The sequence below is a fragment of the Symphodus melops genome, assembly GCF_947650265.1.
Source record: "Symphodus melops genome assembly, chromosome: 1".
Taxonomy (NCBI): Eukaryota; Metazoa; Chordata; class Actinopteri; order Labriformes; family Labridae; genus Symphodus; species Symphodus melops.
The window spans coordinates 47,422,437-47,448,069 of NC_136691.1; the positions used below are offsets into that span (position 1 = coordinate 47,422,437).

The 25,633-nt window shown below is 39.4% G+C and overlaps 6 protein-coding genes across 11 annotated transcripts; 4 read left to right on the forward strand and 2 right to left on the reverse strand.

Annotated features, from left to right (window-relative positions):
- Positions 1–1,330: 1,330 nt before the first annotated feature.
- cenatac (centrosomal AT-AC splicing factor) lies at positions 1,331–6,287 on the reverse strand. The gene is made up of 11 exons (XM_079338147.1): positions 5,954–6,287; positions 4,655–4,821; positions 4,363–4,461; positions 4,199–4,265; positions 3,609–3,671; positions 3,109–3,176; positions 2,894–3,008; positions 2,761–2,791; positions 2,382–2,483; positions 1,986–2,118; positions 1,331–1,701 (listed from the first exon to the last, which is right to left on the reverse strand). The coding sequence occupies exons 1-11, from the start codon at positions 6,068–6,070 to the stop codon at positions 1,584–1,586; spliced, it is 1,080 nt and encodes a 359-aa protein (XP_079194273.1). The 5' UTR covers positions 6,071–6,287; the 3' UTR covers positions 1,331–1,583.
- A 270-nt stretch (positions 6,288–6,557) lies between these two features.
- Positions 6,558–25,217, forward strand: LOC306820290 (uncharacterized protein). Of its 5 annotated transcripts, none has more exons than XM_079338109.1 (3): positions 6,558–6,806; positions 7,271–7,426; positions 22,801–25,217. In XM_079338109.1, the coding sequence occupies exons 1-3, from the start codon at positions 6,635–6,637 to the stop codon at positions 23,610–23,612; spliced, it is 1,140 nt and encodes a 379-aa protein (XP_079194235.1). In that variant the 5' UTR covers positions 6,558–6,634; the 3' UTR covers positions 23,613–25,217. The 5 variants fall into 5 exon arrangements, with proteins under 5 accessions (XP_079194235.1, XP_079194234.1, XP_079194236.1 ...); XM_079338108.1 differs by lacking the exon at positions 22,801–25,217 and adding an exon at positions 7,560–9,161 and having other exon boundaries at positions 6,560–6,806; XM_079338111.1 differs by lacking the exon at positions 22,801–25,217 and adding an exon at positions 7,560–9,161 and having other exon boundaries at positions 6,731–6,816.
- LOC306820253 (uncharacterized protein) lies at positions 9,349–14,090 on the forward strand. Its single transcript, XM_079338051.1, has 2 exons — positions 9,349–9,743; positions 9,827–14,090. Exons 1-2 carry the CDS (start codon positions 9,572–9,574, stop codon positions 11,275–11,277), a joined length of 1,623 nt encoding a protein of 540 aa, XP_079194177.1. The 5' UTR covers positions 9,349–9,571; the 3' UTR covers positions 11,278–14,090.
- LOC306820260 (uncharacterized protein) lies at positions 15,199–17,137 on the reverse strand. Its single transcript, XM_079338062.1, has 2 exons — positions 16,787–17,137; positions 15,199–16,657 (listed from the first exon to the last, which is right to left on the reverse strand). Exons 1-2 carry the CDS (start codon positions 16,956–16,958, stop codon positions 15,342–15,344), a joined length of 1,488 nt encoding a protein of 495 aa, XP_079194188.1. The 5' UTR covers positions 16,959–17,137; the 3' UTR covers positions 15,199–15,341.
- On the forward strand, positions 17,842–18,604 carry LOC306820338 (uncharacterized protein). Its single transcript, XM_079338157.1, has 2 exons — positions 17,842–18,016; positions 18,143–18,604. The coding sequence occupies exons 1-2, from the start codon at positions 17,845–17,847 to the stop codon at positions 18,349–18,351; spliced, it is 381 nt and encodes a 126-aa protein (XP_079194283.1). The 5' UTR covers positions 17,842–17,844; the 3' UTR covers positions 18,352–18,604.
- Positions 18,785–22,298, forward strand: LOC306820275 (uncharacterized protein). Of its 2 annotated transcripts, XM_079338088.1 has the most exons (3): positions 18,909–19,070; positions 19,776–19,836; positions 20,097–22,298. In XM_079338088.1, the coding sequence occupies exons 1-3, from the start codon at positions 19,032–19,034 to the stop codon at positions 21,392–21,394; spliced, it is 1,398 nt and encodes a 465-aa protein (XP_079194214.1). In that variant the 5' UTR covers positions 18,909–19,031; the 3' UTR covers positions 21,395–22,298. The 2 variants fall into 2 exon arrangements, with proteins under 2 accessions (XP_079194213.1, XP_079194214.1); XM_079338087.1 differs by lacking the exon at positions 19,776–19,836 and having other exon boundaries at positions 18,785–19,070.
- Positions 25,218–25,633: the final 416 nt, after the last annotated feature.

The window sequence follows — 25,633 nt, forward strand, 5'->3', positions numbered from 1 at the left end:
GTTTATTGGCACTTTTAAATTCGCTCTCAAATGGCGATCCCCTCTCTTTTCTTCCATTTGCACTGAATCAGCTTTGCTTTAGCCATCTTGTCACAGATCTAAGAATAGATCAGCCACACGTTGTATCCCCATATTGACTTGCAGCTGTACTGAGCTCCACGCCCATCTATCCAGACTACACTAGGATTTTACAGGGCAGTGGAGAGGATGAGGCCTATACAAATAAGAGAGAGGCCTGGTGAAAACTCAGGGTGTTGGATGCATGGAGTGTGCACTGTATTTACTGCATTTTTCATTGCACAAATTAGAGCTACCACAAAGCCATTTACCAGGTATTATATCATGTTATGCACCATAACACTCATTACATTTTCATAGATTAATTCAGGATAACAGACATAGTCAAGGATGCATGCCTTTAAAGGTAATGATATAAAATTGGTTTATGTCCCTTGCCCTTTACCTGGAGTTGTAAATGTAGAAATTAAAATGTCCATCAATGCCTGTACACAATGTTTAGTCGCAGGCACAAAATAACAGCAAAATGTGACGAATGCTTGGTTACTTCCCCCCCCCCCCCCCCCCCAAGAAGAATTCGGATTTCTTGTCAGACTACCTTCAATGTAGATTTTGGGAATCAGTACTGAACTTACAGAGCAATAGTACCCCTTACACACAGAAGAACATGTGTTAAAACCATAAACTGTAAATATTAACTAGCTTCCTTTTTCAATGATAAGGGATTTGAAACAGGCTGAAGTCTCAGTTCTCAGCACTCGATTAAAGTGACACACCTGTCCAGCAATTTATCATGCATTAGAAAAGGGGAATGAACGCTTGTGGTGGTTTAACTGCAAAACAGATAATGTGTTGATAAATGTGAGCTGGTGATCATGTTATTGATACATTCTTCGTTAATACATCCTGAAAAAGCCATTGTTTAGTTCATCTTTTTAAAAGCTTGTGATAAATGTTGGCATCAACAGATGGCCTTTATGCCATGTCGTCCACTTTGTAAGTTGGTTGTCCTGCGCCCCCTGCTGTTTCTTGTCAGAACAGTCACGCTATCTTCAGATCTCAAATTGCTGATTCAAAACTTGTACTTGGTAAAAAATAAATAAATAAATAAATTGCAGCTCTATCTATGAGGTTTTTACCCCTCTGGTGATTTTGAAGAAGTGTGTTCCATTTTTCATGAAAAATTCATATGAAAGGATGATTGTTCACCTTTTCATTCATGCATTATGTTGAAAGGATTTTGTGAAGTTAGATCAATCATTAACATATTTTTAACATGAAAAAAAACCCCATATATATATATAAAACAAAGTATATAAACTCTGCTTTTATTTGTATATTTGCATAATTCTTATGTTTAATGCAAACTTTCCAAATTGTAAAATTGCAAACTCAGACTTAAATACATAGTTTTGCTAACAGTAGCGTAGTTTAGTCAGTCTGTGCTTTTAACCAATGACAGCTCTTAAGAAGCTTAATATGAACACTTAGTGGCTTAATCAGACTACATCTGTGAAACTATACACATACACACACTTAAGGATTCTCACACATCATACTGAATGTTAAGTGTCTAAATTTGCCAAGGGATCCACAGATTTGGCTTTTTTTGACCCCTCTGTGCTGTGCTCCTTCTTCCTCTTCTGCCTCTTCTTCTGACCCTCCTCTTGTCTGAATTGGTGCCTGTTGAGAAAAAGTTATATTAAAATGCAATGAAAAGTAAAACGTTGACCAGCAAGTCTAATCTACTGAATTTATGTATATACTTATAAAAATGGAGAAGAACATAACTTTTGTAAAAACTATATATACACACTATTTCACTTATATTGCATTAAACTGAGTGTCATTCAGTATATCAAAGTGCCTATGTGTGACCTGAAACGAATGGAACTAGGGCAGCAGAGTGTTAATATGTAACTATGCTAGATAAGACTGAGGCTTGATAAACACTGTTGTGATCTTACCTGGACTGCCAGCGCCTGCCACTGTTCCACACTCTGCCAAAGGAGGGGAGCCAGTTGGCATCTGTCTGCGAGCTGTGATCAAAGTTTGCTCCCACTCTGTTTGGAGGAAGCTTCTTCAGCTTCTCTTTCTCCTCTGAAAGATGACAAATTGGAACATGTTAACAGTACTACACCAATCTTTATGAGATGTTTTTTTTGCCTTGCGTTTTAAATAAGTGGTCATGGCATGGGTTTAACCTGTGTCTTTAAGCTTGACTAAGACCAAGATCAGGTACAGGTAATCATCTAAAGTGCTTTGATTCTCAAATGTGCAGCAGTCCTATTGCAGTGGTTTTGCATATGAAAAATGTCCTCAAGCGTCTACATTTTTTTTTTTAAAAAGGGTGTGTTTGTTACTCTGTTTGAGGAACTCTTGGAGCGATGGGCCGATCTCTGAACGTGCTGCAGCTCCCGAGGTTCCCTCCAGAGGATCGTCCTGGAGCCAAGGAGGGACAGCGCCTGTGACACGCACAGGCTATGTGAGTATGCTTTATCAATCATACATTAGACGTGAACTAGACTGTCAGCCATCATATAAACTGTGTTTCTTCACATGCTTTGGAAAGCAAGGAAAACACAACTGAAAAATAGTGACAGTTCCATCATATACTCTAAGCTAGAGTGAAACACAAAACAAAGTCTTTTAAAAAATACAGAAGAGGAGTTATAATTTAACACACAATTAACGTTATACAATAGTCGTTTAAAGTAACAACAGTTCAACTTTCTTCAGTACCTGTGTAAACATTTCCACTGTTTGAGGAATCCTGCAACACAGAAACGAGGAAGGACGTGTTTTGAAAAGGATTAGGAAAAAAACATTGTCATTTCACGTAAACACGTTCTTCTCGCGATGTGTTTGTCTCTACCTGATACCCAATGAAAGTCAGGCCCAGTCCTGCTGCAGCCCGCGGTGCTTCAACCATTGACACGACAGAGCCGCTACCCGCCTGCTGGTTGGATCCTTGAGATGTGAAAGGAGAGCTGTTCCAAAGACAACAAGAGGAGTCCCAAACCAATCAGACCAAGAGCCATTAATGATACAATGCAAGAAGGGTCAAACGTAAAGGAGGGACAGTGTTACCTGACAGCGTCCTCTGCAGATAGGTCTGCACCGTTGGATCCATTGAAGAACTCCAGCTCTGCATCACGCTGATATTGATTCAGGAAAAGCCAACAGTGTTTCATAGAGGAAGTCTGAGCACTAGTCAAGTGATACATCTGAGCTTTACCACCATCATCTTAGAGCCACTCTGTATTTACACTTTGGTTTTACTATTTCAACCTCAATCCAAATCTGACCATATTGCTCTCAGCCTGTCATCTTAACTGTAACCTGAAGAGGCAAATTACCCTCTTCTCGAATCACCGTAGCCACTAAATACATGGCTGCACCAGCCAGAACTATTTTCAGATTTAGAACGGATCTCGAACAGAGGATCCTCGGCTGTCTACTTTGGCAGTTTCAGGCATTTGGCTGAATAATGGTGATATTCCTGATCTGACATGGAACTCTCTATCGTGACAAACAAACAGTGGAAGCCACACTGACGGATACAGCCACTGCATCCCTGGAAAACAAACCTCTAAAAGAGACTGAAGGACGTCTTGGCGATGCTTCTCCTGAGTCCTGATGTGATCAGCTTGCTGCAGGAATGAAAAGAAAAACAGGCGGGGGGGGGGAATCTCACATCAGCAGATTTCTGTCTGTTAAAATAGAACAGCTGTTTAAACAGTGGAAGAACAGATTTGAATGACAGACGACCGCCACTTTCGTTCAAATGGACACATTTAAAGAACAGTGGAATAGACTCCTGCAAACGTTGACACAGACATTCATGGTACACTGAACTTGAACTGACTTTTCCTGTATAGACCCCGACAGGCATGCGTTTACTGACATATAGTTTTTCGAAAATGTGTCAGTGTCTAAAAGATAGAGTGGGAAAAGCACTTAATCATACATCCAAGGTGCACAGACATTTCTTTCAGATAATAAAAAGGGATTCTCTTGACTTCTCGAGCCACCAGTTAAACAATTATGGGTTAAAAAGTGCAATGTCACAACAGCTATAGGACAGATTGTCGTGAAATTCTACACACACATGCAGGGAGCTGCTTGATTTGCTGCTTGAGTCTGAGTCTTGTTTGTTTAAAAAGCCACTTTGAGTTACCTGTTTAATGAACTCGTCCTCGTTTTCCACAAATGACTCCAAGGCGTTTGCGACCTCAGTTTTAAATCTTGGAACAAAACAACACATGGTATGAACAGATTATCATATTTTTAACAAACTTAAACTTAATACAGACTTTTTGCTCATCAGGTTAACAGGCTTACCTTTCAGTTTCGTCCTCTGCGATGATGAATTTGTCTCTATATTTCGGGTCGGCCTTATTTTCCCACCAGAACTTGTGAGTGCTCTTCTTGTGTTCTGGGCTGAAAACAGATCAAATTAAAAACACCTATCAAAACAACTTTTACAAATCCCTTTGTTTGTTAGATTGGGAAAATAAGCTGCTTGATAATTGCAGTATGAGCTCTAACTAAAATACTTTTTTTCTCTCCTTTCAAATGCAGAACACATATTCATTTGGACCTTGTCAGTGGTTTTATTTCGTTATTGTCTTACGTGGCCATGTGTTCTAATAAGCCCCCGTACAGGACAGTCATGTTGCCATCTGTTACATTTCTGTCAACTTCAAGCTCACAGCAGTAACACCAGAACTGCTGCTTGTGTCGTGTACAGTCAAACTTCTCGACTTGGGGTTTCTTAAGTGTCCGGCGAGCTTCTTTCACCTAGAAGACAGTGGATGAAACAAACATAGGACATAATGTTCGACTTGAATTACAACCAATGACTAACATCGGTATTGACGTAATTTACACATCAGATATCGGACTGATGCCGCCGATCAAGAAAGATCAAGACGTTAAGACAACATGGAACAGCTTCTTCATTAAAAACACAATTATTGCACTCCAGTTTCAAATATTTGATTAAAAAAACTTGTCGTATGTGGCTGCTTCCTGTTAGTATTTGCAGTCAGAACAAAGTATAAATCAATTTATTCAGATTTAGACTTTCTTTATTGTCATTGACATTTGAACATTACAGTGCAAATAAGAGAGACATTTCATTGCATTTGCTCATTGTAGTGCAGGATATATATATATATATATATATATATATATATATATATATATATATATATATATATATATATATATATATATATATGTGAGATTACTGTTGGAGCTATAAAGATAAATATATTGCACTTTTTTTTGTGTTTGTTTTTACAGTCCAGTGAGGTAAGTGAGGTTGTGGTGATTTGAGGGGGAATGAAGGAATTATTATATTGTGTTCAAAAGTCCTGAGTTAAGTTATGAGTATTTTAATGATTTTTTTTTTTTTTTTTATGAATGTTGCTATTTCAAAAAGAAGCAATGATGGCTTTACTACAGCTTTGTGGAGCTTTACACATAACACCAACAACAATATTAATCACAATAAAAAGAAACATCAGAATAAATATCGGTATAGGTAGCACAATCAGATCAGAACTGCTAAAAAGTGCATCAATGCATCTCTACTTATGGAAGGGTGAAATGTTGTTTGGTCATATTATGAACTTTTAACATGTGTTGGTGTTTCCCCCCTTATTTACTGGTTATTCTCAATGATTAAATTCAAGTTTAAAGAAGTGAAATAATAGATAATATATGAATTATTGCATTGTCATTTTACATTAAACTCCAGGACCCGTGAACAAACTAATCAACAACAGGAAAAACAGCACGAGTATCTGTCACATTTGTTCATTGGTGATGTTCATTATGCACACGAACATGCACGCGCGTATACACAAACACGCAAAGATTGTCAAAAACTAAAGCTTGTGTAGTAAATGTTATATGGCCACGATACCTTCTCTAAGAACTTTAGTAGAACAACTCTCAGTCTGCTTTGGTGATGTTTCCCGAAGATGTGTCCTTTTCCGTTAAACGTTGTTTGTCTACATATGGCGCAGTAATGTGCACCCATTTAGACTGTTTATAAGACGCAGCTGAACACCATACACTAAATATCACTCCTTGCACTTCTTCCTATATTGTCAAACGTGTCTAGTAAATTCTTGCAAGCTTGCTCCAAAAGCAAAACAGGAAGTAGTGCCGTCGTGAAATATTCCCCCGGAAATTGATCTTCTTCTTTAGTTTAATTGGCGGTTGGCAAACCACCTAGCGGACAGGAGTGTATATATATATATATATATATATATATATATATATATATATATATATATATATATATATATATATATATATATATATATATATATATGGTGTAAACATTTAAGAGTTTTTGTAATGTTAGAAAACTGTTCTCCCTACTGATGCAGTGTAAAATTAAAAATCTATATTATAGCAGACCTGCTCTGACCTACACTGCCATACTGCAACCAACAGTCGGAACTCAAAAGTGTAACACCCAGCGGAAGTAAATAGAACAAAGCAGAGTGGAGAGACTTGACCAGACTACATTAATTTGTCTTTAAATAAAACATCGACTCTCCCTTATTGTTACATAAAAAAACAACAACCCAAAACAATGTCTTCGGTTGATTGTTTGAGAGAGTTTGTCAGCGAGCGTTTGACAGCTGCTGCTGAAGAAATCTTCAGAGTTTTTAAGAGAACTGTCATCGAGTACGAAGAGGAGATCGACCGTCAGCGCAGACTGCTGGATGTCGTTTTACATCCCGAGATAAAGTTACACAGAATAGGTTTGTAAATGTGTTTTTTATTCATAAATCATGTGATTCAATCAAACATGTATCGACAGATTCTCATTTACAACAATAGTAAGTCAATAATTAAAGAAAAGACGGATTACTCAATTGTTCACTTACCTTCCTTGTATTGTGTAACTATCCTGGAGTTTATTACCTTAACTTGTTTGTTTTGTTTTAGTAATTTTCTGTCTGCTCTTTTGTGATTATGCAAACAGATGCTTTTTCTTTAGTCACTCTGACTCTGAGAAAGACGCAGAGATCATTGAGATGTTAGTCCTTTACACTGAAATTAGATAACTTGTGTGATTCGTGTGCTCCAGTGTTTTGTTACCGCGTGAGGATGTCTATTGAATCAGTCTTTCACACCTAAGGTCCTTGTCTGAGAGCATTAACCTCCATCTGTGGAGTATTTCCTTCTAACGCTTAATGTTTTTTTCTTTTTGGTTTTCCTGCAGAGCTTCCACAGCAACATGTCTTCAAAGAGGATATGGAAGTTCCCCCTGACCAGCAGCTCTGTAACCAGAATTGGAACTCAATGTTGGACCAAAAGGAACCAGAGCCTCAACAGATTACTGAAATAAAGAAACCCGAAATAAAGATATCAGGGATAGGTGGGGATAACTGTTGTCGACAGGAAGTCATTAGATATAGCCCACTTCCAGTTGTTTAGATGCCACTTGCTTGATGTACACTTAGTCACAATAGAAGTAGGCTTGTATCATTTTGTTTTGTGTCCCTCTCCAGAGCTCCCACAGCAGAATGTCTGTAAGGAGGAGGAGGATGATCTCTCTGACCAGCAGCTCTGTAACCAGGAGAGGAACTCCAGTCTGGACCAAGAGGAGCCAGAGCCTCCACAGATTAAAGAGGAGCAGGAGGAAGTCAGCACCAGTCAGGAGGGAGAGCAGCCTGAACTTAAGCGGGAGACTGATCTTTTTGGGTCAACTTCTTCTTCTCATGAGGAAGGCGAGCCTGAACTATTAAGTGACAAATGGCTCCTCTCTGACAACCATTATGGTGCAGAGAACCAAGATGAAACAGATGAAGAGCATGAATCTGTTAGAGGATCAGACGGAAACTCTCAGCCAGGAACAAGCAATCAACTTAACCAAAACAATCCCAGCAACAACTGGTGTAACTCCACATCACAGACACACCTGAGCGTTCAAGCAGATGAGAAGCCTTATTTGTGCAAAATTTGTGGAAAAGATTTTACATGTAATTCAAAACTGAATTTACACATGAGAACACACACAGGCGAGCGGCCACACATGTGCACAATCTGCCATAAACGATTCTGTGACATTGCAGGTTTAAAACGGCATTCGAGAATACACACGGGTGAGAAACCTTATCCATGTGAAATATGCGGGAAAGATTTCAGACATACTAGTGTCTTAAAAGTCCATATGAGAATCCACACGGGGGAGAGGCCGTACATTTGCAATACATGTGGGAAAGGATTCTGTGTCCTTTCCTCTCTGACGAGACATAGCAAAACATGTGGGATAGCTTTCCAACAGAGGGATGCCTGGAATATCCAAATAGGAAGCAACACAAGAGAGAGACCGTATGTTTGCAAAACATGTGGAAGAGACTTCGTGCAGGTTAGCAACTTGTTGGTTCATATGAACACCCATGTTAGTGAAAAAACTCAACACTCATGGCCATAAGGATAAGTAGTGTACATTCAATGTGTCTCTACTGCAAAGCCATGACCACCAAAGCCAATGAGTCTCATGTCTACGATACACATTGATTATTTAGTTCTAGCTTTAAACACATGAACTCAGAAGTCTCCCCGATTACCAAAAAAGAATTCCTATGAAGACATTTTGATTGTGACTGAGTGTTCACTTTTTTTTAATACATTAGTATACATAGTAATACATTGTTTATGATTTTTTTTTTTTTAAACCTTGTATTTCTGGTGGTTACAGTATTTCTTAACATTTTCCTGGAATGGAAAACAATGGTTTTACAATAAGTGTTTAAAAGAACAACAGGTAAGGTAGTGAATGTGATCATTTGACTGCCATCAAAGGTGTGGTTTCTATAGTTATTTTTCCACATTTATTTATATCAGCTCAGAATTCATTTGATTTAAATTTAGATATTGTATTTAGGAGTGAAAAACAATCCTTCCAGACCCATTAAATGTGAATATCCTTAATCTGACATGTGCTATGTGATGACAGCATGCCAACAGTGTTGCATTATTGCTTTACAAATAACACTGAATGTAATGAAGTACAACTATGCAACTAATTGTATAAAGCCATATATTAGTAGTTTATGGTTTAAGGAGAACAATTTCTATTAAAAGATTGGAGATTGTGTGTGTATTGAGAGCGGAGAACAGCCATCTTTAAATGCTTTATATATATATATATATATATATATATATATATATATATATAGTTTTAAGTAGTGATTATATATACATGTATATATAATCATTTTAATGTCGTTAACTGCTTACTTTTTTTTAAGGCAAATATGTCATAAGAGAAGTTGAAAAAAACGGTTATTACCTTAAACAAAAAAAATGCACAAAGGGTGCCAAAAATAAACACTCTTTTTTTTCAGTACGCTGATAAATTCCAAGCGAAAAGTTCCTCCACATCCACTGACGGAATGTAACAGTGTGACACCAAGCGGAAGTAAATAAAAATACAATTTGAGCTCCGAGCAAACGTCAAACGAAGAAGAAGGCGACATTGTAGTCCTTTCCTGTGGTTTATTAATGCGAAACTACAATGTCATCAGTTGACTATCTCAGACAGTTTGTCGGCGAGCGACTGACCGCTGCTGCTGAGGAAATATTTGTAGTTTTTGAACGAATAATCGTCGAGTACGAGGGAGAGATGGATCGGCAGCGCAGACTGCTGGGTGTCGTTTTGAACCCAGAATTAAAGTTAAACAGAATAGGTGAGTCAGGTTCTTACACCACTCAATAGAAGAAGAAAAAAGACCGTATCACTGAGTATTTTCTGTGTCCTTCATCCTCACAGAGCTCCCACAGCAGCATGACCAGAGCAGCACAGAGGAGGAAGAGGAGGCTTCCTCAGACCAGGAACTCTGTGACGAGGAGAGGAAGTCCAGTCAGGACCAAGAGGAGCCAGAGCCTTCACACATTAAAGAAGAAGAAGAACAGGAGGACGCCTCCAGCAGTCAGGAGGGAGAGCAGCTTGAACTGAAGCAGGAGATTGATACCTTCATTTTTAACCCTCCTTATGATGAGAGTGGCCACAGTGAACCAGGTCTGAACGTACACCAGGAGGACCCCTCTTCTAGCCCTCATAAAGTTAAGAGCCAGAATCAGGAAGGAGATGCGTTTAAAGACTTTGAGTTAACGAGAAATGAAGGGCAACGACCAGAGACCAGCTTAAGTCACATTTTCAATGTATACAAATCTAACTTACCAGAAGTTCACCCTGACGCGCACACAGGTAAAAAGTCTTTCCAGTGTGACACATGTGGTAAAGACTTCTCATGTAAGTCCAAATTGCAGCGGCACCAGAGAACCCACACGGGGGAAAAGCCGTACCTTTGCAATACATGTGGTAAAGGCTTCTGTGACCTTTCAGTACTAAAACGGCACATGAGTGTGCACACTGGTGAGAAGCCATGCTTTTGTCCCACCTGTGGTAAAAGATTTAGCGACCTCTCAGTGCTGAGAAGGCACATGAGTATCCACACCGGTGAGAAGCCGTTCACTTGCAAAATATGCGGGAAGGATTTCCGACTGAGCAGCGTCATGAAAGTCCACATGAGAACCCACACGGGGGAGAAGCCGCACATTTGCAAGACCTGCGGAAAACGATTTTGTGAGCTTTCGGTTTTAGTGAAACATATGAGAGTCCACACAGGCGAGAAGCCGTTTACCTGCAAAACATGTGGGAAAGAGTTCCGACAGAGCAGTTACTTGATAGTCCACATGAGAACCCACACGGGAGAGAAGCCATACGCTTGTAAGTCTTGCGATAAAAGATTCAGTGACATTTCAGTATTAATTAGGCATATGAAAACCCACACAGGGGAGAAGCCCCACCTCTGCAAGACCTGTGGTAAAAGCTTCAGCGACCTTTCAGTGTTGAAAACGCACATGAGTATCCACACGGGTGAGAAGCCGTTCACCTGTCGAATATGTGGGAAAGATTTCCGACTCCGGTGTGTTTTGAAAGTCCACATGAGGACACACACAGGTGAGAAGCCGCACCTTTGCAAGACCTGCGGTAAAGGTTTCAGTGACCTGTCCGTATTGAGAAGGCACATGAGTATTCACACAGGCGAGAAGCCGTTTGTCTGCCAGACGTGTGGGAGAGCTTTCCGACACAACAGTTACCTGACAGTTCACATGAGGACGCACTCGGAGGAGAGGCCGTTTGTTTGCCAAACGTGCGGGAAAGATTTTAGGCACATGAATTCCCTGGTGAACCACTCGAAAACCCACACAGCTTAGAGTCGACCCCGCTGAAACGGCAGAAGAAGAAATAATTCTCTGCACTTTAACAGACATATGCTGGCACATAAAATTACATACAGACTTTGTAGTTGTGGAACTATTTACTTCTCCTGTTTCACTGCACAACGCATACTGTACAAATTCACAGAAATGAACCTCATTAGTGCACCGTGAGTGAGAGAAGTTTTACTCGTGTGCTTTCAATCTACATACACCACTCACAATAAGTCAGGGATATTGTTATTTACACGAGTGCTATTACTATTTGGTCTAAATTTTAATGAAATAAGTCATCGTTCCCTTTGATAATACTATTAATAAATGAGAATAAGCACCATTTTTATCAGTGCATTATTAACAATGTAGACAATAACAAAGATAGCCCAGAATAACCAAAGTTGACAGTCAGTAGCCGGTGTCTCCAGCATTTGCTGAAATGACGGCTTGACAGCGACGCCTCATGATGTTATTCTGAGGCAATGCGTTCCGCTCCTCCACAAGTGCTCCACGCAGTTCTGCCAGGTCACATGGGGGTGGGGTACGAGCATCCACTCCCTGCTCCCAGACAGGCTCTATAGGCTTCAGGTCAGGTGACATTATATGGAAAACACAAAATGAGGTGTGTCTATCACCCTAATACAATTGCCTCCCTTTCCTAAAAATCACTGAAGTGAAGCAAACACCTTATGTATGAAACCCACTGAGGACCTAAGGATACCCCTAACTTATTGTGAGTATTGTATTTTCAAGGTTACAGATGCAAAATACGCTTTGCCATGCTCTTCTAACACTAATATGTGTCCTTAGATTGCCTAAAAACCCTCCACTATGAGGAAAGTCCATCCTCTCCGTCCTTTGCCTGCTCCACTTTTCAGAAAATGTATGTTCAAATAGAAAGAGCAGATATTTTACCTTTGTTACATCACAAAGGGCAAAAAATGCTCAAATGCACTTGCTTTTAAACTTTTCATACTTGTGCTTTGTGAACGTAGACGTTTACATGCCTGCTGTTGTACACCGCGTGTTACTGGAGGATTCCTCTAGAGGGAGCACCACATAAATTAGACCGCGTAATACATCGAACAAGAGATTCTGGAAAGGTAAACAAACGTGCGAAACTCGAGGAAGTCACTTGTCGCTGTTTTACGGCAACAACACATTATACAGATGTTGGTAGTTACAGACGTGATCTATTATGTCGTTTTCAAAACTTTCCGCCATTGTTGTACAGCTGTTCAGTGTTTCTGATGTTGTCACATCCGGTCTTATAACTCAACACTGCATACTGCATCTCGTGGAGGCGTAGCTGAGTACTTGGACAACCAACGCTCCAAACCACCGCAGGATATGCAAGGCTGATGTCATGCGTTTGCGTACGCGTAGTTAAAAGTAATTACACTCAGGGCTTAACCCCGCCCCCCAGGTGGGTGACACTCCTACAGCAAGGTGTTTGTTTTGAGTCAACTTTTTCACCGTAAACAATGGAGCACGGAGCGGAAAAATCGGAAACATTTCCACTTCTGGAGGGGCGTGGTCGGACAGCTCACTTACAGTACATTTAAAGCTACAGACACAGAAACAGCCTGTTCTGAGCAGGGCTGAAATAGAGGTGCTTAAAGGCATGATTAAGTACAGGATCAGAGTGGGTTAATAACAAAACTTCACAGGTCATGTTTTGGGAAGCTCTGAGACATATTGAAACTTGTTAGAAGGAGGATAATATGTGACCTTTAAATAAGCACAAGGACAAACCACTATAAACAAGAAAGCTGAAACTCCTGTGGTTATATGGTCACCTTCTGACTTTACACAACCACAACTTTGTAATTAATGTAAAATGTTTACTGTATTAACTAAAATGTCTATGTTCACTAATCTTCACCTTGTGTATTTCATATACTTTGTTTTTTACAAACTGCATTTGGGGAATCATTAAAAATATTAGTCAAATGGATAAAGCAGTGTCTCTTTACATGATGGTTTGATCGAGATGATTTTTGGTCATGCTAATACATATTACAGTGACATACTTGATTACTTTTATATCACAAATATAATCCTAGTTGTTGAAACTTTGAGATTTTTTTTATATCGGATGCCTCTATATGGCAACTGAGATGTAACTCCCGTAGACACGTTCATGAGCTGGAATAGACTTTCTGCATTTGCTATATCTTTCCTGATTGAATGTGCATATCTTACTGTACATTTCTCTTCATATATTTGTATGACAATGGGAATCTCTGGTTTTATTTTAAGTGCAAACGTCTGTCAAAGTAGAGTAATGTGTGTGTGGTTGATGGTTTACTTAATCTCTATTTATTATTGATCTTGTAATCATTTTAGTTTGAAATGTTATAGATATCAGAACACATGGTAGTCAATAGTCGTGTATGAAATCTCTAAAACATCTTTGAGGGAAGTCAGATCTAAATACAGAGGAAGTTCTGTTGAATGTAAATGTGCCTTCTTGAACTATTGATACATGTTATCAGTCTGATCAATTTACTCGATGCCAAATTTGTGAGATTATTGCTTCATAAATGCCTTAAAATCGATTTATTGTCAAAATAGTGGCCAGTTACTGTAAATTAATCTCAAATAATAGCAAAGAGATGAAATAGCAAATAGCACTAAAGAGCCAGAACCACAGAGGAGACCTGCAAAATAAAATATCCACGCTCTGATTTATGTTGAGAAAATAAATGAAACAGTTGGCGGGTGGAATAAGCACAGGTGGGGTTGTGTTCTGTTATACAAATGTCCCAGAGGTTTTTTGCAATTCAATAAACATTCATATCTGCACATTTCTGTGTGTGTGTGTCTTTTTATCTTTGTACATTTTTATTGCATTTCTTATGTAGTATAAGTATATAAGGTTATAAATAAATATTACAGGGATTGTCCTTTATTTCTCTTTGAATCTTTATCTGAACAGCCTACTTTATCCTTTTTTATTGTTGTTTTTATTTATTTATAACTCATTGTCTGTAAAGCAACAAAAAAGGGAAACTCTTGTGTAAAAATGTCAGAAGCAAGCTAAACATTTTCAGGAGTGCAAATATAAAAAAAGATTATTCCAGACAGAAATATAAAAATGTTAGTCCTTTTAAAAGGAAAACTTTCCGCTTCGGTATTATATGCTATTATTAAGATAAACATTTTCTACGTAGTTACACAGAATACACTGCTGCAAATGTGTGATTCGTACACGTGGTGAAAACATTTTTTTACAATTGACCTATGCCATGCTCACTGCTTTTCAATCAGATCAATTCAAATGCAATATTTGCATCAACGTTTCAGGAACTCTCTGCTTGTGTAAAGTGACTCTATTACTGGAACCTCTGTGCTGCAGTGACAGTCTTTCACCGGTGACTTCTCTGTGGCCTTTTAAAGAAGTGCTTCATCACACTGAAGTCCAATAAACAGCCTCTCACCACTGTGTGAGTTTAAGTCTCTTTATTTCTATATAAAACAGGTGTTTTATTCCAACACAGACTTTTCAGACATTATATGTAGACGTGTACGAAAACTGAACAAACAAGGACCTACATTTAGTAGGACTTCCTTACATGTTGACATAACACATTTATGTGGCCTCTCAGGTGTTCAGTCTGACCTACTGTTTATGCTACAGGCCTCTTAGTTACATGGATGTTAAATACGGTATGTAAAGCTTAGAAGAAGAACATATTTGTAATAAATAGATTTGGCACAATAATTACTCTGCACTCACTTTGAAACTAACTTTTTCCTTTGAATATAGAGAATATAAGTGTCTCAAAAGATGCTGCAGGTATATCTACTTCTCTATCTAAGTAACTCTGACACAATGTAGGGAAGTCAAGAGGAAGAAACAGACAAGTCACAGGATATGTTTGACAAGATGTGAAGCTTCTGGAGGAGGACAGAGAATCTGCACTGTTTATATTGTTATTCAGGTGTTTTAAAGAATTTTAAGAAGAAATCCTTTCCCACACTTTCTGCATCGGCTCCTCACTCAACCCATGCTGAATCCTGCTTCACATAATTTGTGTATGTGAGGCGATGTTTTTTTTTTATTCGCTTTCAGTTATGTGAGTTAAAGAATTCTCACGTATGTGGGTTCTCATGTGGCTTTTCAGGTCACAATTACGAAAGTGTCCTTTCCCACAGATCTTGCACAGGAAGGGCTTTTCCCCAGTGTGTGCTCTTCTCACGTGCACTATCAAGTTTTCATTAAAGCTGAACGCTCTCCCACACGTTACACAGACAAATGGCTTCTCACCAGTGTGGGTTCTGATGTGGATCTTCAAAGCTGACATGCTGAAGAATCCCTTCTCGCAGGTCTTGCACACGTACGGCTTCTCACCTGTATGGATTCTTGTATGTTTTTTATAAAATGACACGTCACTGAATCTTTTCCCGCAGGTTTTGCAAAGGTACGGCTTCTCACCTGTGTGGATTCTCATGTGGACTTTCAAGGCACCGTCGAGTCTGAACTTTTTCCCACAAATCGTACAGGAATATGGTCTTTCACCTGTGTGGATGCTCACATGTCTCTGCAAGAGTGATACAAAGCGAAAAGCCCTTCCACACGTGTCACAGGTATATGGCTTCTCACCCGTGTGGTCTCTCATGTGGGTCTTCAAGAAGGAAATGTTGGAGAATCTTTTCTCGCACATCGTGCAAACATACGGATTCTCACCTAGGTGGATTTTTGCATGTTTTCGAAACATCGACACGTCGCTGAAACCTTTTCCACATGTTTTGCAGATGTACGGCTTCTCACCTGTATGAATTCTCATGTGGACTTTCAAAGAGCCTTTCAATCGAAAATCTTTCCCACATGTTTTGCATGAAAATGGCCTCTCCCCTGTGTGGATGCTCATGTGTCTCTGCAAAAGTGAAACATACTTAAAAACTCTTCCACATGTGTCACATTTAAACTCACTTTTACCCGTTTCATTATTACAGTGACTCTCTGACCAGTTGGGGTTGTTTACATTGTCACTGTCACTTTCATGCAAGTCATATCTAGTCCCTGACTGTGACTCTGCATTTTCAGTCAATCCTGAGACTTCACGCCTGCTGCGTTGTTGATTTTGGCTCTCAAGTACATGAACATTTTGAGAGAGAAGCTGGAGATCACTTTTGGGCTCTGGATAACTGTCGATACTGCCTTCATAAGCAGGGGTGTATATGAAGCTATCAATCTCCTGCTTCAGATCAAGCTGCTCTCCCTCCTGACTGGTGCTGACTTCCTCCTGCTCCTCTTTAATCTGTGGAGGCTCTGGCTCCTCCTGGTCCAGACTGGAGTTCTTCTCCTGGTTACAGAGCTGCTGGTCAGAGAGATCCTCCTCTTCCTCCTTACAGACATTCTGCTGTGGGAGCTCTGGAGAGGGACACAAAACAAAATGATACAAGCCTACTTCTATTATGACTAAGTGTACATAAAGCAAGTGGCATCTAAACAACTGGATGTGGGCTATAATGACTTCCTGTTGACAAGAGTTTTCCCCACCTATCCCTGACATCTTTATTTCGGGTTTCCAAATGATATTCAGCAGTCTGCGCTGACGGTCGATCTCTTCTTCGTACTCGATGACAGTTCTTTTAAAAACTCCAAATATTTCTTCAGCAGCAGCTGTCAAACGCTCGTTGACAAAACCCCGTAAACACTCAATAGAAGACATTTTTTATTACAATATAATAAAGGTGTAACGATGGGTTTTTAATGGACTCACATCAGCAGTGTATTCATACAAGTTACACGACAGCCCGCGTCGCCTATTTTCTTCCGGTGGATATTCTTCTTCTTAAACGGCGCTTGTAAAAAAGAAATAGAAAAAAAGCTTTTAGGTACATTTGGTGCACTACCACCATCTCTTGGAGCGGAGTATAAGATAACTCACATTGTATTATTCCGTTTCTAATCTGTATCATAGACTACATCTCATCAGATCCAGTAGAGTCAAATACAGAGCACACTATAAAAGAGGACTTTTTCCTGATGCAAAATTAGACGTAAAATAACTTTGATGTCAGAAAGGTTTGTAGCCTAGGTAATGTATAGCCTAGTAAATTGATCTAATTTTATTTTTGTCATGTTCTCAGCTTACAGTAGGCCTATGTGTCCTGTTTTGCTCTCTTCGTTTTTCAATGAGTTTATGTCATTTTTTAAATCGGGTAAAACACGTTTAGTTGATATTTTACTTTGTGTTGTTATTATTTTTATTTTATTCCAGAGACCTATGTGTTCATGTCTTTTAGGTAATGTTCATCATGTCCATCCATGGGTTTTTCACCTGCACATTATTTATTTTAATTCGATTTGTTTTCCTGTCTGTCTTTTCTTTAAACAATGTGTGAATAAAATAAATTAAATTAGACAAATTTTGAGCATAGAAAGTCCATTTTAATTATGACACTAACTACATATAACATTAACTATTGATTTCACAGATAAAGCTGAACAAACGCGTTTTACACTTTCGCTGTCGGGATGTCTTTGTGTGCGAAAGTACGCGACAATTCAGTGTTGTTGCATCACGTTTTATTGCTTTATAAATAAACATAACAATGTCCTCGATTGAATGTTTACGTGGCTTTGTCAGTGAGTGTTTGACTGCAGCTGCTGAAGAAATATTCAGAGTTTTCAAAAGAACTATCATCGAGTACGAAGAAGAGCTCGACCGTCAGCGCAGACTGCTGGATGTTGTTTTACATCCCGAGATAAAGTTACACAGAATAGGTTTGTACAACTTGCATGATCCATTTAAGTTTTCAGCCGATTGTTTGAATACTTTCCTCACGTCTGCGTTTCTGATCAGTGACGTCAGCAGCCCACTATTCTAAATATTCCTGTGTCTCCCTCCAGAGCTCCCACAGCAGCATGTCTATAAGGAGGAAGAGGATCTCTCTGACCAGCAGCTCTGTAACCAGGAGAAGAACTCCAGTCTGGACCAAGAGGAGCCAGAGCCTCCACAGATTAAAGAGGAGCAGGAGGAAGTCAGCACCAGTCAGGAGGGAGAGCAGCTTGATCTGAAGCTGGAGGCTGAAACTTTTATTGTCATATCTTCAATGTAATGTAAAAATGTGCACATTTGGGTAGAGGGCTGGGCAGGAACAGTAAAGTAAAAGGAGTCATCCACAGGGTAAGACGTACAAGGCTGAATTAGTTAGTTCTTTTAAATGGAAAAGATCAAACTGGAAGTTTGAACCATTGAAGACGACCTGAGTCAGAGTCTGTCAAAAATGTGCCATAAAGAGGACAGAAAGGAACTGGACTCTGTATCGATAGACAATTAAGTAAAATGTCACGATAAAAAAAAATGCTTGGAAACGCTTCAAAGGAAACAAAGTCACCTGACTTAATTCTTCAAGGAAATTGGGTTTGTTTACTATTTCATGTTTTGTTTTTATCTGCCAATCAACAGCTCGACAATCACCCGCCAATCTAAACACGAGGAAACGATGAAGGAACCAAATACTAGAGCACGCTCCCTGTCGGTCCTTAATAGTGTAACACACGGCGGAGATGAAATACACGACAGCATCAGTTGTTCTTTTGAAAGAAGATGCATTGATCGAACCTCACCTTTAAAAACACACACACACATGTAAAACCAAAACAATGTCTTCCGTTGATTGTTTGAGAGAGTTTGTCAGCGAGCGTTTGACAGCTGCTGCTGAGGAAATCTTCACAGTTTTTCAAAGAACTATCATCGATTACGAAGAAGAGATTGACCGTCAGCGCAGACTGCTGGATGTCGTTTGGAACCCTCAAATACACTTACACAGAAAAGGTTTGTTCTAAAGTGAGGAGCTCGGTTTATATCTGATATAAACAGTGTACGGACTTTAATCCACTGTTTCTCTCCTGTCACAGCCTCCATGGGGCCCGATGCAAAATTAGATTTTAGGGACCTCTATTATATTATAATATTGATTGTTGATCATTCACACACTATGAAGTCATTGCGGCTCTGGTAGTGTTGTTTATATTGTCCTAGTGTCAGCCTGGCATGTTTTTACATAATACAAATGCAATAATACCAACGATGAATGATGTCCAGGGTGTCACATGTGATTCCTTTTCTCAAAATGTAGAACATTCAGCTGCAAGAGTGGCATGAGGTTTAACATTCAGGTTTTATGTAACGTTTTGGTTACAAAAAAACCCCCGTAACAGCAAGGTGCAAAAATAATTTATAATGCAAGAACAACAATTAAGTGCAACAATAAAATCACCTAGATATATAAAAATAGTAATAGTTTGTTTAACAACAAAGAGAATTAAATCAAATATTTCAATAATGTTAATGAACAGAGTTACCAGATGCAAGGTAACAAAAATAGTTTTAAAACAAATATAAAGTTCAATAACAAGGTACTTAAACTATGTAAATGTACATAACTATGTGCAGCAAGTTTAGTAAAAAAAAAAGATCTAAATAAACTACCATAATCCACATGTGAACCTTTTGTGACATTATTTTGCCTCTACCGAGGCTTTGGCTGCACAGTGTGCACTGCAAGGCAGGAGGCACACCTGCAGCAGAGCTTTGACAGGTTGGAAGAATCACTAGGCCGACATCATCAGCAGCACTCTGTTGACCTTACATTGTTTTGTGTACAATTATATATATTTGATTATGTAGAAATCATCAGTCATACATGCAAAAAAAAAAAAAAAGTTATATATGTTTTTTTGTTGATAGGTCTTGGGGGCCCCCTAGTGGCCACAAGGCCCTAGGCAGGTGCTTAGTTTGCTTATGCCTTGGGCCAGCTCTAACAGTAATACCATGATGTGTGCTCTTTGTTCCCTGCAGAGCTCTCACAGCAGCCTGTCTGTGTGGAGGAAGAGGATCTCTCTGACCAGCAGCCCTGTAACCAGGAGAGGAACTCCAGTCTGGACCAAGAGGAGCCAGAGCCTCCACAGATTAAAGAGGAGCAGGAGGAAGTCAGCACCAGTCAGGAGGGAGAGCAGCTTAATCTGAAGCTGGAGGCTGAAACTTTCTTGGGGATTCCTGCTTATGAGGAAAGTGAGCACAGTGATCCAGAAGCAAACAGTGACCCTCAGCTCCCCTGTCACAACTCTCAAGTTTCTGAGAACCAAGGTCCTGAAGGAGTCAAGCAGGGAGACTTTATATCAACTGAAATATCAAAACCAACATCCCCCCAAAAAAGAGGTAAAAGAAGAAATAGAAAACGTAAAATATCAAAGATTCACAACAAGAAGGGAGAAACCTTATCAAGTAGAAATGTGAATCTTAAACCCAAGAACAAATGTCAACAAACAAGAAACAATGACACAAAGATGTCAGAGACTCAATGTGATCCTCACACGGCTGCAGAGCTCTTCAGATGTGACGAATGTGGAGAAGGTTTTATTTTTAAATCATGGTTAAATACACACATGCGTGTTCACTCCGGTAAGAAGACGTATGTATGCAAAACTTGTGGTAAACTATTCGGTTTCAAAAGCTTACTGGAAACGCATGCAAAAGTCCACAAACGTTCAAAGCCAAAAACTTGCAAAACGTGTGGAAAAAGTTTCAAAAGAGAATGTTCTTTGAAAGTCCACATGTCAACCCACGCAGGCACAAAACCACACTCCTGTAAAACATGTGGGAAAGGTTTCTCTCTGAATTCACAGCTGATAATTCACACTAGAATTCATACAGGGGAAAGGCCATTTACTTGTGAAAAATGTGGCAAATCTTTCAGAGCAAAAGGTGAATTGACGGCACACATGAGAACACACACAGGTGAGTATCTGTACTCCTGTTTCTCCTGTGGAAAAGGATTCATTCGAAGAGACGGGTGGCTCACCCACATGAGAATTCATACGGGAGAAAAGCCTTACACCTGCAAAATATGCAGCAAATCTTTCAATTCAAGAGGTAACTTTTCAAACCACGTCAGAAGACACACAGGTGAGAAGCCTCACTCCTGTCTCACCTGTGGAAAAGGATTCTTCGTGAAGTTGGAATTAAAGGCTCACATGTTAATTCATACTGGGGAAAAGCCATTTACTTGCAACACCTGTGGCAAATCTTTGCGAGATAAAAAAACCTTGAAAGACCACATGAGAAGACTCCACGATTCCACCAATCAGCCCGTATGACCACCTGCCTCATATTGTGAACTCACCACTCTCGTCAGGTCAGGATCGAAGCAGGCTTTACCTGATGAGACATGAACTTCACTTGAACTGTAAAGGTGTGCTGAGGTATCTGGCACCAAGATGTCACAGTCGATCCTTGAAGTCCTGCAAGTTGTGCGGCTTGGTCCGCATGGAAGTCAAAACCTTGAACTTGTTTGTCACATAAACTTTTCCATGAGATAAGTCGGGCAAAATATATTACGTGTGCTCAACTCCATAAAACAAATCTCATAAGACTTAATGATGAGAACAGTAAACCTACTACCCTTAAACTCATCATAAATCTTCTTACTCTGATCTAATGGAAGTGAAACACTTCCACATATTCCACAGTATTCCTGGATTTCCTGTTCTTGTATACGTTTGTGTGAGCAAGAAAACCGAGCAACAAGCTGGGCTCAAACCTGGGCCGCCTGCTCGGGAGACTAATGCCTCTGTAGAGGAGTCACCAAACCACTAGGTTATCTGCTCCCTAATTCAGAAGATGTTTTATAAAATAATTTTCAGATGTTTTTTAATGTTCACAAATTGTCATTGTTTCCGAGTTGTGTGAACATGCTCATCTCTTTTAAATCAAATGTCTGTCTTTGTTTTTGTTTCCACATCAGTTACACTTTATCAAATGTTTCTGCTTTTAATGTAAATACAGTCCATGAATCCCACAAAAAAACAAACAAAAAAACACTATGGGTACCCGCATCGTTTAAAAATAAATAAATTATAATATAAAAATTATACAAAATGTGGCCTCTTGAAATTGACTTTTGGAAATCTGTAAGTGAAATACTGACGAAGGAGTTTGTTTCTGGTCATGCCTCCTCTATGTAAATGGTGTCATTAAAATAAATAAAAAATAAAACAAAAAGCATGGAAGAAGTTTATTTTTGAAAGCGGAACGAATGTCTAACGGATGTTCCCTGTCGGAGCTCAACTGTGTCACAACAACAGGAAGTACACAATGAAGGCGCTGCTGGGATCAAAACCTTAATGAATGGAAATGTTTCAGACGATGTGTTGCTCCTAAAAATGTTTTATCTTCACTCATCAGAAAGCAAACATGTCTTCTATTGAGTGTTTACGGGGTTTTGTCAACGAGCGTTTGACAGCTGCTGCTGAAGAAATCTTCAGTGTTTTCAAAAGAACTGTCATCGAGTACGAAGAAGAGATCGACCGTCAGCGCAGACTGCTGGATGTTGTTTTACATCCCGAGATAAAGTTACACAGAATAGGTTTGTACAACTTGCATGATCCATTTAAGTGTTCAGTCGATTGTTTGAATACTTTCCTCACGTCTGCGTTTCTGATCAGTGACGTCAGCAGCCCACTTTTCTTTTCTTTTTTTGTAATATTCCTGTGTCTCCCTCCAGAGCTCCCACAGCAGAATGTCTATAAGGAGGAGGAGGAGGTTCTCTCTGACCAGCAGCTCTGTAACCAGGAGAAGAACTCCAGTCTGGACCAAGAGGAGCCAGAGCCTCCACAGATTAAAGAGGAGCAGGAGGAAGTCAGCACCAGTCAGGAGGGAGAGCAGCTTGACCTGAAGCTGGAGGCTGAAACTTTCTTGGGGATTCCTCCTTGTGAAGAAAGTGGCCACAGTGTTCCAGAACTAAGGAAAGGAGAACATGTTCAGTCCAATCCACACTCAGAGAAGAGATGTTTCAGCTGTGACACATGTGGGAAAACTTTTAAGTTTAATTCCAGATTGCAGAGACACCTGAAAGTCCACACAGGAGAAAAGCCATTTTCTTGCAACATATGTGGAAAAGATTTCAGATTTAGCGGTGTGTTGCATGTCCACATGAGGACCCACACAGGGGAGAAGCCCTTTATATGCAAAACATGTGGGAAACATTACAGACATCATGGTGAATTGACAATCCACATGAGGATACACACTGGTGAGAGACCGTACAACTGTCTCACCTGTGGGAAATCTTACCGTCGGAAAGCTGAGCTTACTCGGCATGAGAGAATTCATACAGGTGAAAAGCCATATTCCTGCATAAACTGTGGCAAAAGTTTTAGAATTAGTAGTGATTTAGTGATACACAGGAGAAGAATGCACAGCATGGAGAAGCTGCAAATTTGTAAGATCTGTGGAAAAAGGTTCTTTGATTCTTCTGATTTGACAAAGCATATGAGTTTGCATTTAGGAAAAAAGGACAAGGATAAACTTCATTGATCCCTCACCTTGGGGGACATGTAGTTGATACAAAAGCTTGAAAACAGGAATATAAACAGCATCAATAAAAAAAAGTTAAAAAAAACCCCATCTACAAGCATGTTTGAATTAAATAAAGGAAGAAAAGTACAACCGAATTAAATAACACCAGGCATAAACACTATTTACACTTTGACTTGTGGAAAGACGGATCAGATGTTATTCAAATCACACACAGTGTGCAGCATTAATGATATTGATGGTTATCATGCAGAGTCATGAGGTGGTGATGCTGTCTGCAGATGGAATAAAGGACCTGTGGTAGCGCTCAGTCTTGCAGGGTGCGTATCTCAGTCAGCTGTTGAAGCAGCTGCTCAGATTCCCCACAGTGTCATGCAGGGTGTTAGTGTGCCTCTGTCTTATTTTCACCAGAAAAATGTTCACACAAACTGCAGAGCTGTAAACATATGGTTGACGCCTACTTGACAAAAAACTCCAGTCCAAGGTACTTCGCTTTAATCCTTTACTGAAAGCTTTTTTTTTTGTTTTTACATCCAAATCCAAAGTTACAAAGTAAAATAAAACAAAATGTTTTGTGTGCTACCATGACTCTACAGATTCGAATGAAACAACCAAGCAAACACAGGCAGCATGCTCCGAGCAGCAACCAGTCAGCAGCTATAGTCAGTTAAGCATGCTGCACAGGCATGAACAACACACATCAAAGCACATAATAGATTCTGAATATACGAAAAGCTTGCATCAATGGCTCCAACACAGGGGGTGAGAGAGGATTGTTCATGATGGACGTTAGTTTCACGAACATTCTCCTCTCACCCACCTCCTCTACAGAGTCCAGAGGACAGAACTGGCCCTCCTGACCGATCTGTTACAGATGATCAGATCAGGTTTTATTTTCTTTGCAAGGATGGGCAGAATGATTTCACCTGAGGCTAACATAAGATTCAGATTTATATCATAAAACAGGATTTCATACCCATCACTTCCACCTGTGGTCACCAACGTCATTTTTTATTTGTTTTAGATTATGGAGACCTGATATATATGAATGCTTCAGCTAAGTGCCTAAGTAAGATTGATGCTGTTAATCATGCTTCTCTGAGGTTTATTACTAACTGTGGAGCCCGGGCCCATCATTGTGAACTGTATTCTCAAGTGGGATGGCCTTCTTTGACCACCAGCTGGCTGGGACGCTGGTTCACTTTCATTTCCAAGGCCACGCTCAGGCTACTCTCCTCCTACATCTGCAACCTAATCGCAAAGAGAAGTGTTGATTCTTAAAGTTTATGTTTAAATCATCAGTTGTTGCGAGCTGTTCCATTCGCCCGCAGAGAACTGGGAAAAACGGCCTTCGTCCACTCTTCACCTTCCACATTAAATATGCTGCAAAAAGACTTGAAAATAACTTATTTCTTAAAATGCCTATAAATCCAAGCTGAGAACATATGAGCTTCGTTTTTATAACTTTGATGGCTTTTAACTGTTTTTAAAAATAACTTTACTTGCTGTCTGTATGTTGTGTAACTTTTGCAGGACTCTCTTGAAAAAGATGTTTTTAACCTCAATGGGACTTTTCCTGGATAAATAAATGTTAAATAAAACAAATTATTTCCTGTACCTGATCTATACATCATTTTTAGTAGCATTTTATGTTCACTTCTTCTCTGTCTTTGGAACTCTGTTCTCAATTGAGTGCACAGCACTGGCTGGACCAATCACAGTTTAATGTGGACAGCAGAGTTTACTGAATGACATACATCTTTTTAAAAAAAAAAAAAACATTTGCAACCTCTTTTTATTATATAAACATGTTGATGCCTGAGTTTGAATTTCTTTTTATTTATGTTTTCCTGACAGATTTATTTACTGTAACGGTCTGAAACATCAACCCCTGTCATGTTTTCTGTAACAGGTGCAATCGTTGAATATTAATTCCTAAATGGATACAAACACTTTCTAAACATACTCACCTGACCTAAATCTTGAAGGACTTAGGGTTTGATTACTATTTCATGTTTTGT

Coding starts and splice junctions, on each gene's coding strand:
- LOC306820338 (XM_079338157.1), top strand. CDS start 17,845: ATGTCCTCGATTGAATGTTTACGTGGCTTTGTCAGTGAGTGTTTGACT. Junction 18,017..18,142: donor GATAAAGTTACACAGAATAG/GTTTGTACAACT, acceptor GTCTCCCTCCAG/AGCTCCCACAGCAGCATGTC.
- LOC306820275 (XM_079338087.1), top strand. CDS start 18,899: ATGTCTTCCGTTGATTGTTTGAGAGAGTTTGTCAGCGAGCGTTTGACA. Junction 19,071..20,096: donor AATACACTTACACAGAAAAG/GTTTGTTCTAAA, acceptor TGTTCCCTGCAG/AGCTCTCACAGCAGCCTGTC.
- cenatac (XM_079338147.1), bottom strand. CDS start 6,070: ATGGGTGCACATTACTGCGCCATATGTAGACAAACAACGTTTAACGGA. Junction 3,672..4,198: donor AGGACGAGTTCATTAAACAG/GTAACTCAAAGT, acceptor TCATTCCTGCAG/CAAGCTGATCACATCAGGAC. Junction 2,792..2,893: donor TGACTTTCATTGGGTATCAG/GTAGAGACAAAC, acceptor TCTGTGTTGCAG/GATTCCTCAAACAGTGGAAA.
- LOC306820253 (XM_079338051.1), top strand. CDS start 9,572: ATGTCATCAGTTGACTATCTCAGACAGTTTGTCGGCGAGCGACTGACC. Junction 9,744..9,826: donor ATTAAAGTTAAACAGAATAG/GTGAGTCAGGTT, acceptor TCATCCTCACAG/AGCTCCCACAGCAGCATGAC.
- LOC306820290 (XM_079338108.1), top strand. CDS start 6,635: ATGTCTTCGGTTGATTGTTTGAGAGAGTTTGTCAGCGAGCGTTTGACA. Junction 6,807..7,270: donor GATAAAGTTACACAGAATAG/GTTTGTAAATGT, acceptor GTTTTCCTGCAG/AGCTTCCACAGCAACATGTC. Junction 7,427..7,559: donor AATAAAGATATCAGGGATAG/GTGGGGATAACT, acceptor GTCCCTCTCCAG/AGCTCCCACAGCAGAATGTC.
- LOC306820260 (XM_079338062.1), bottom strand. CDS start 16,958: ATGTCTTCTATTGAGTGTTTACGGGGTTTTGTCAACGAGCGTTTGACA. Junction 16,658..16,786: donor AATAAAGATGTCAGGGATAG/GTGGGGAAAACT, acceptor GTCCCTCTCCAG/AGCTCCCACAGCAGAATGTC.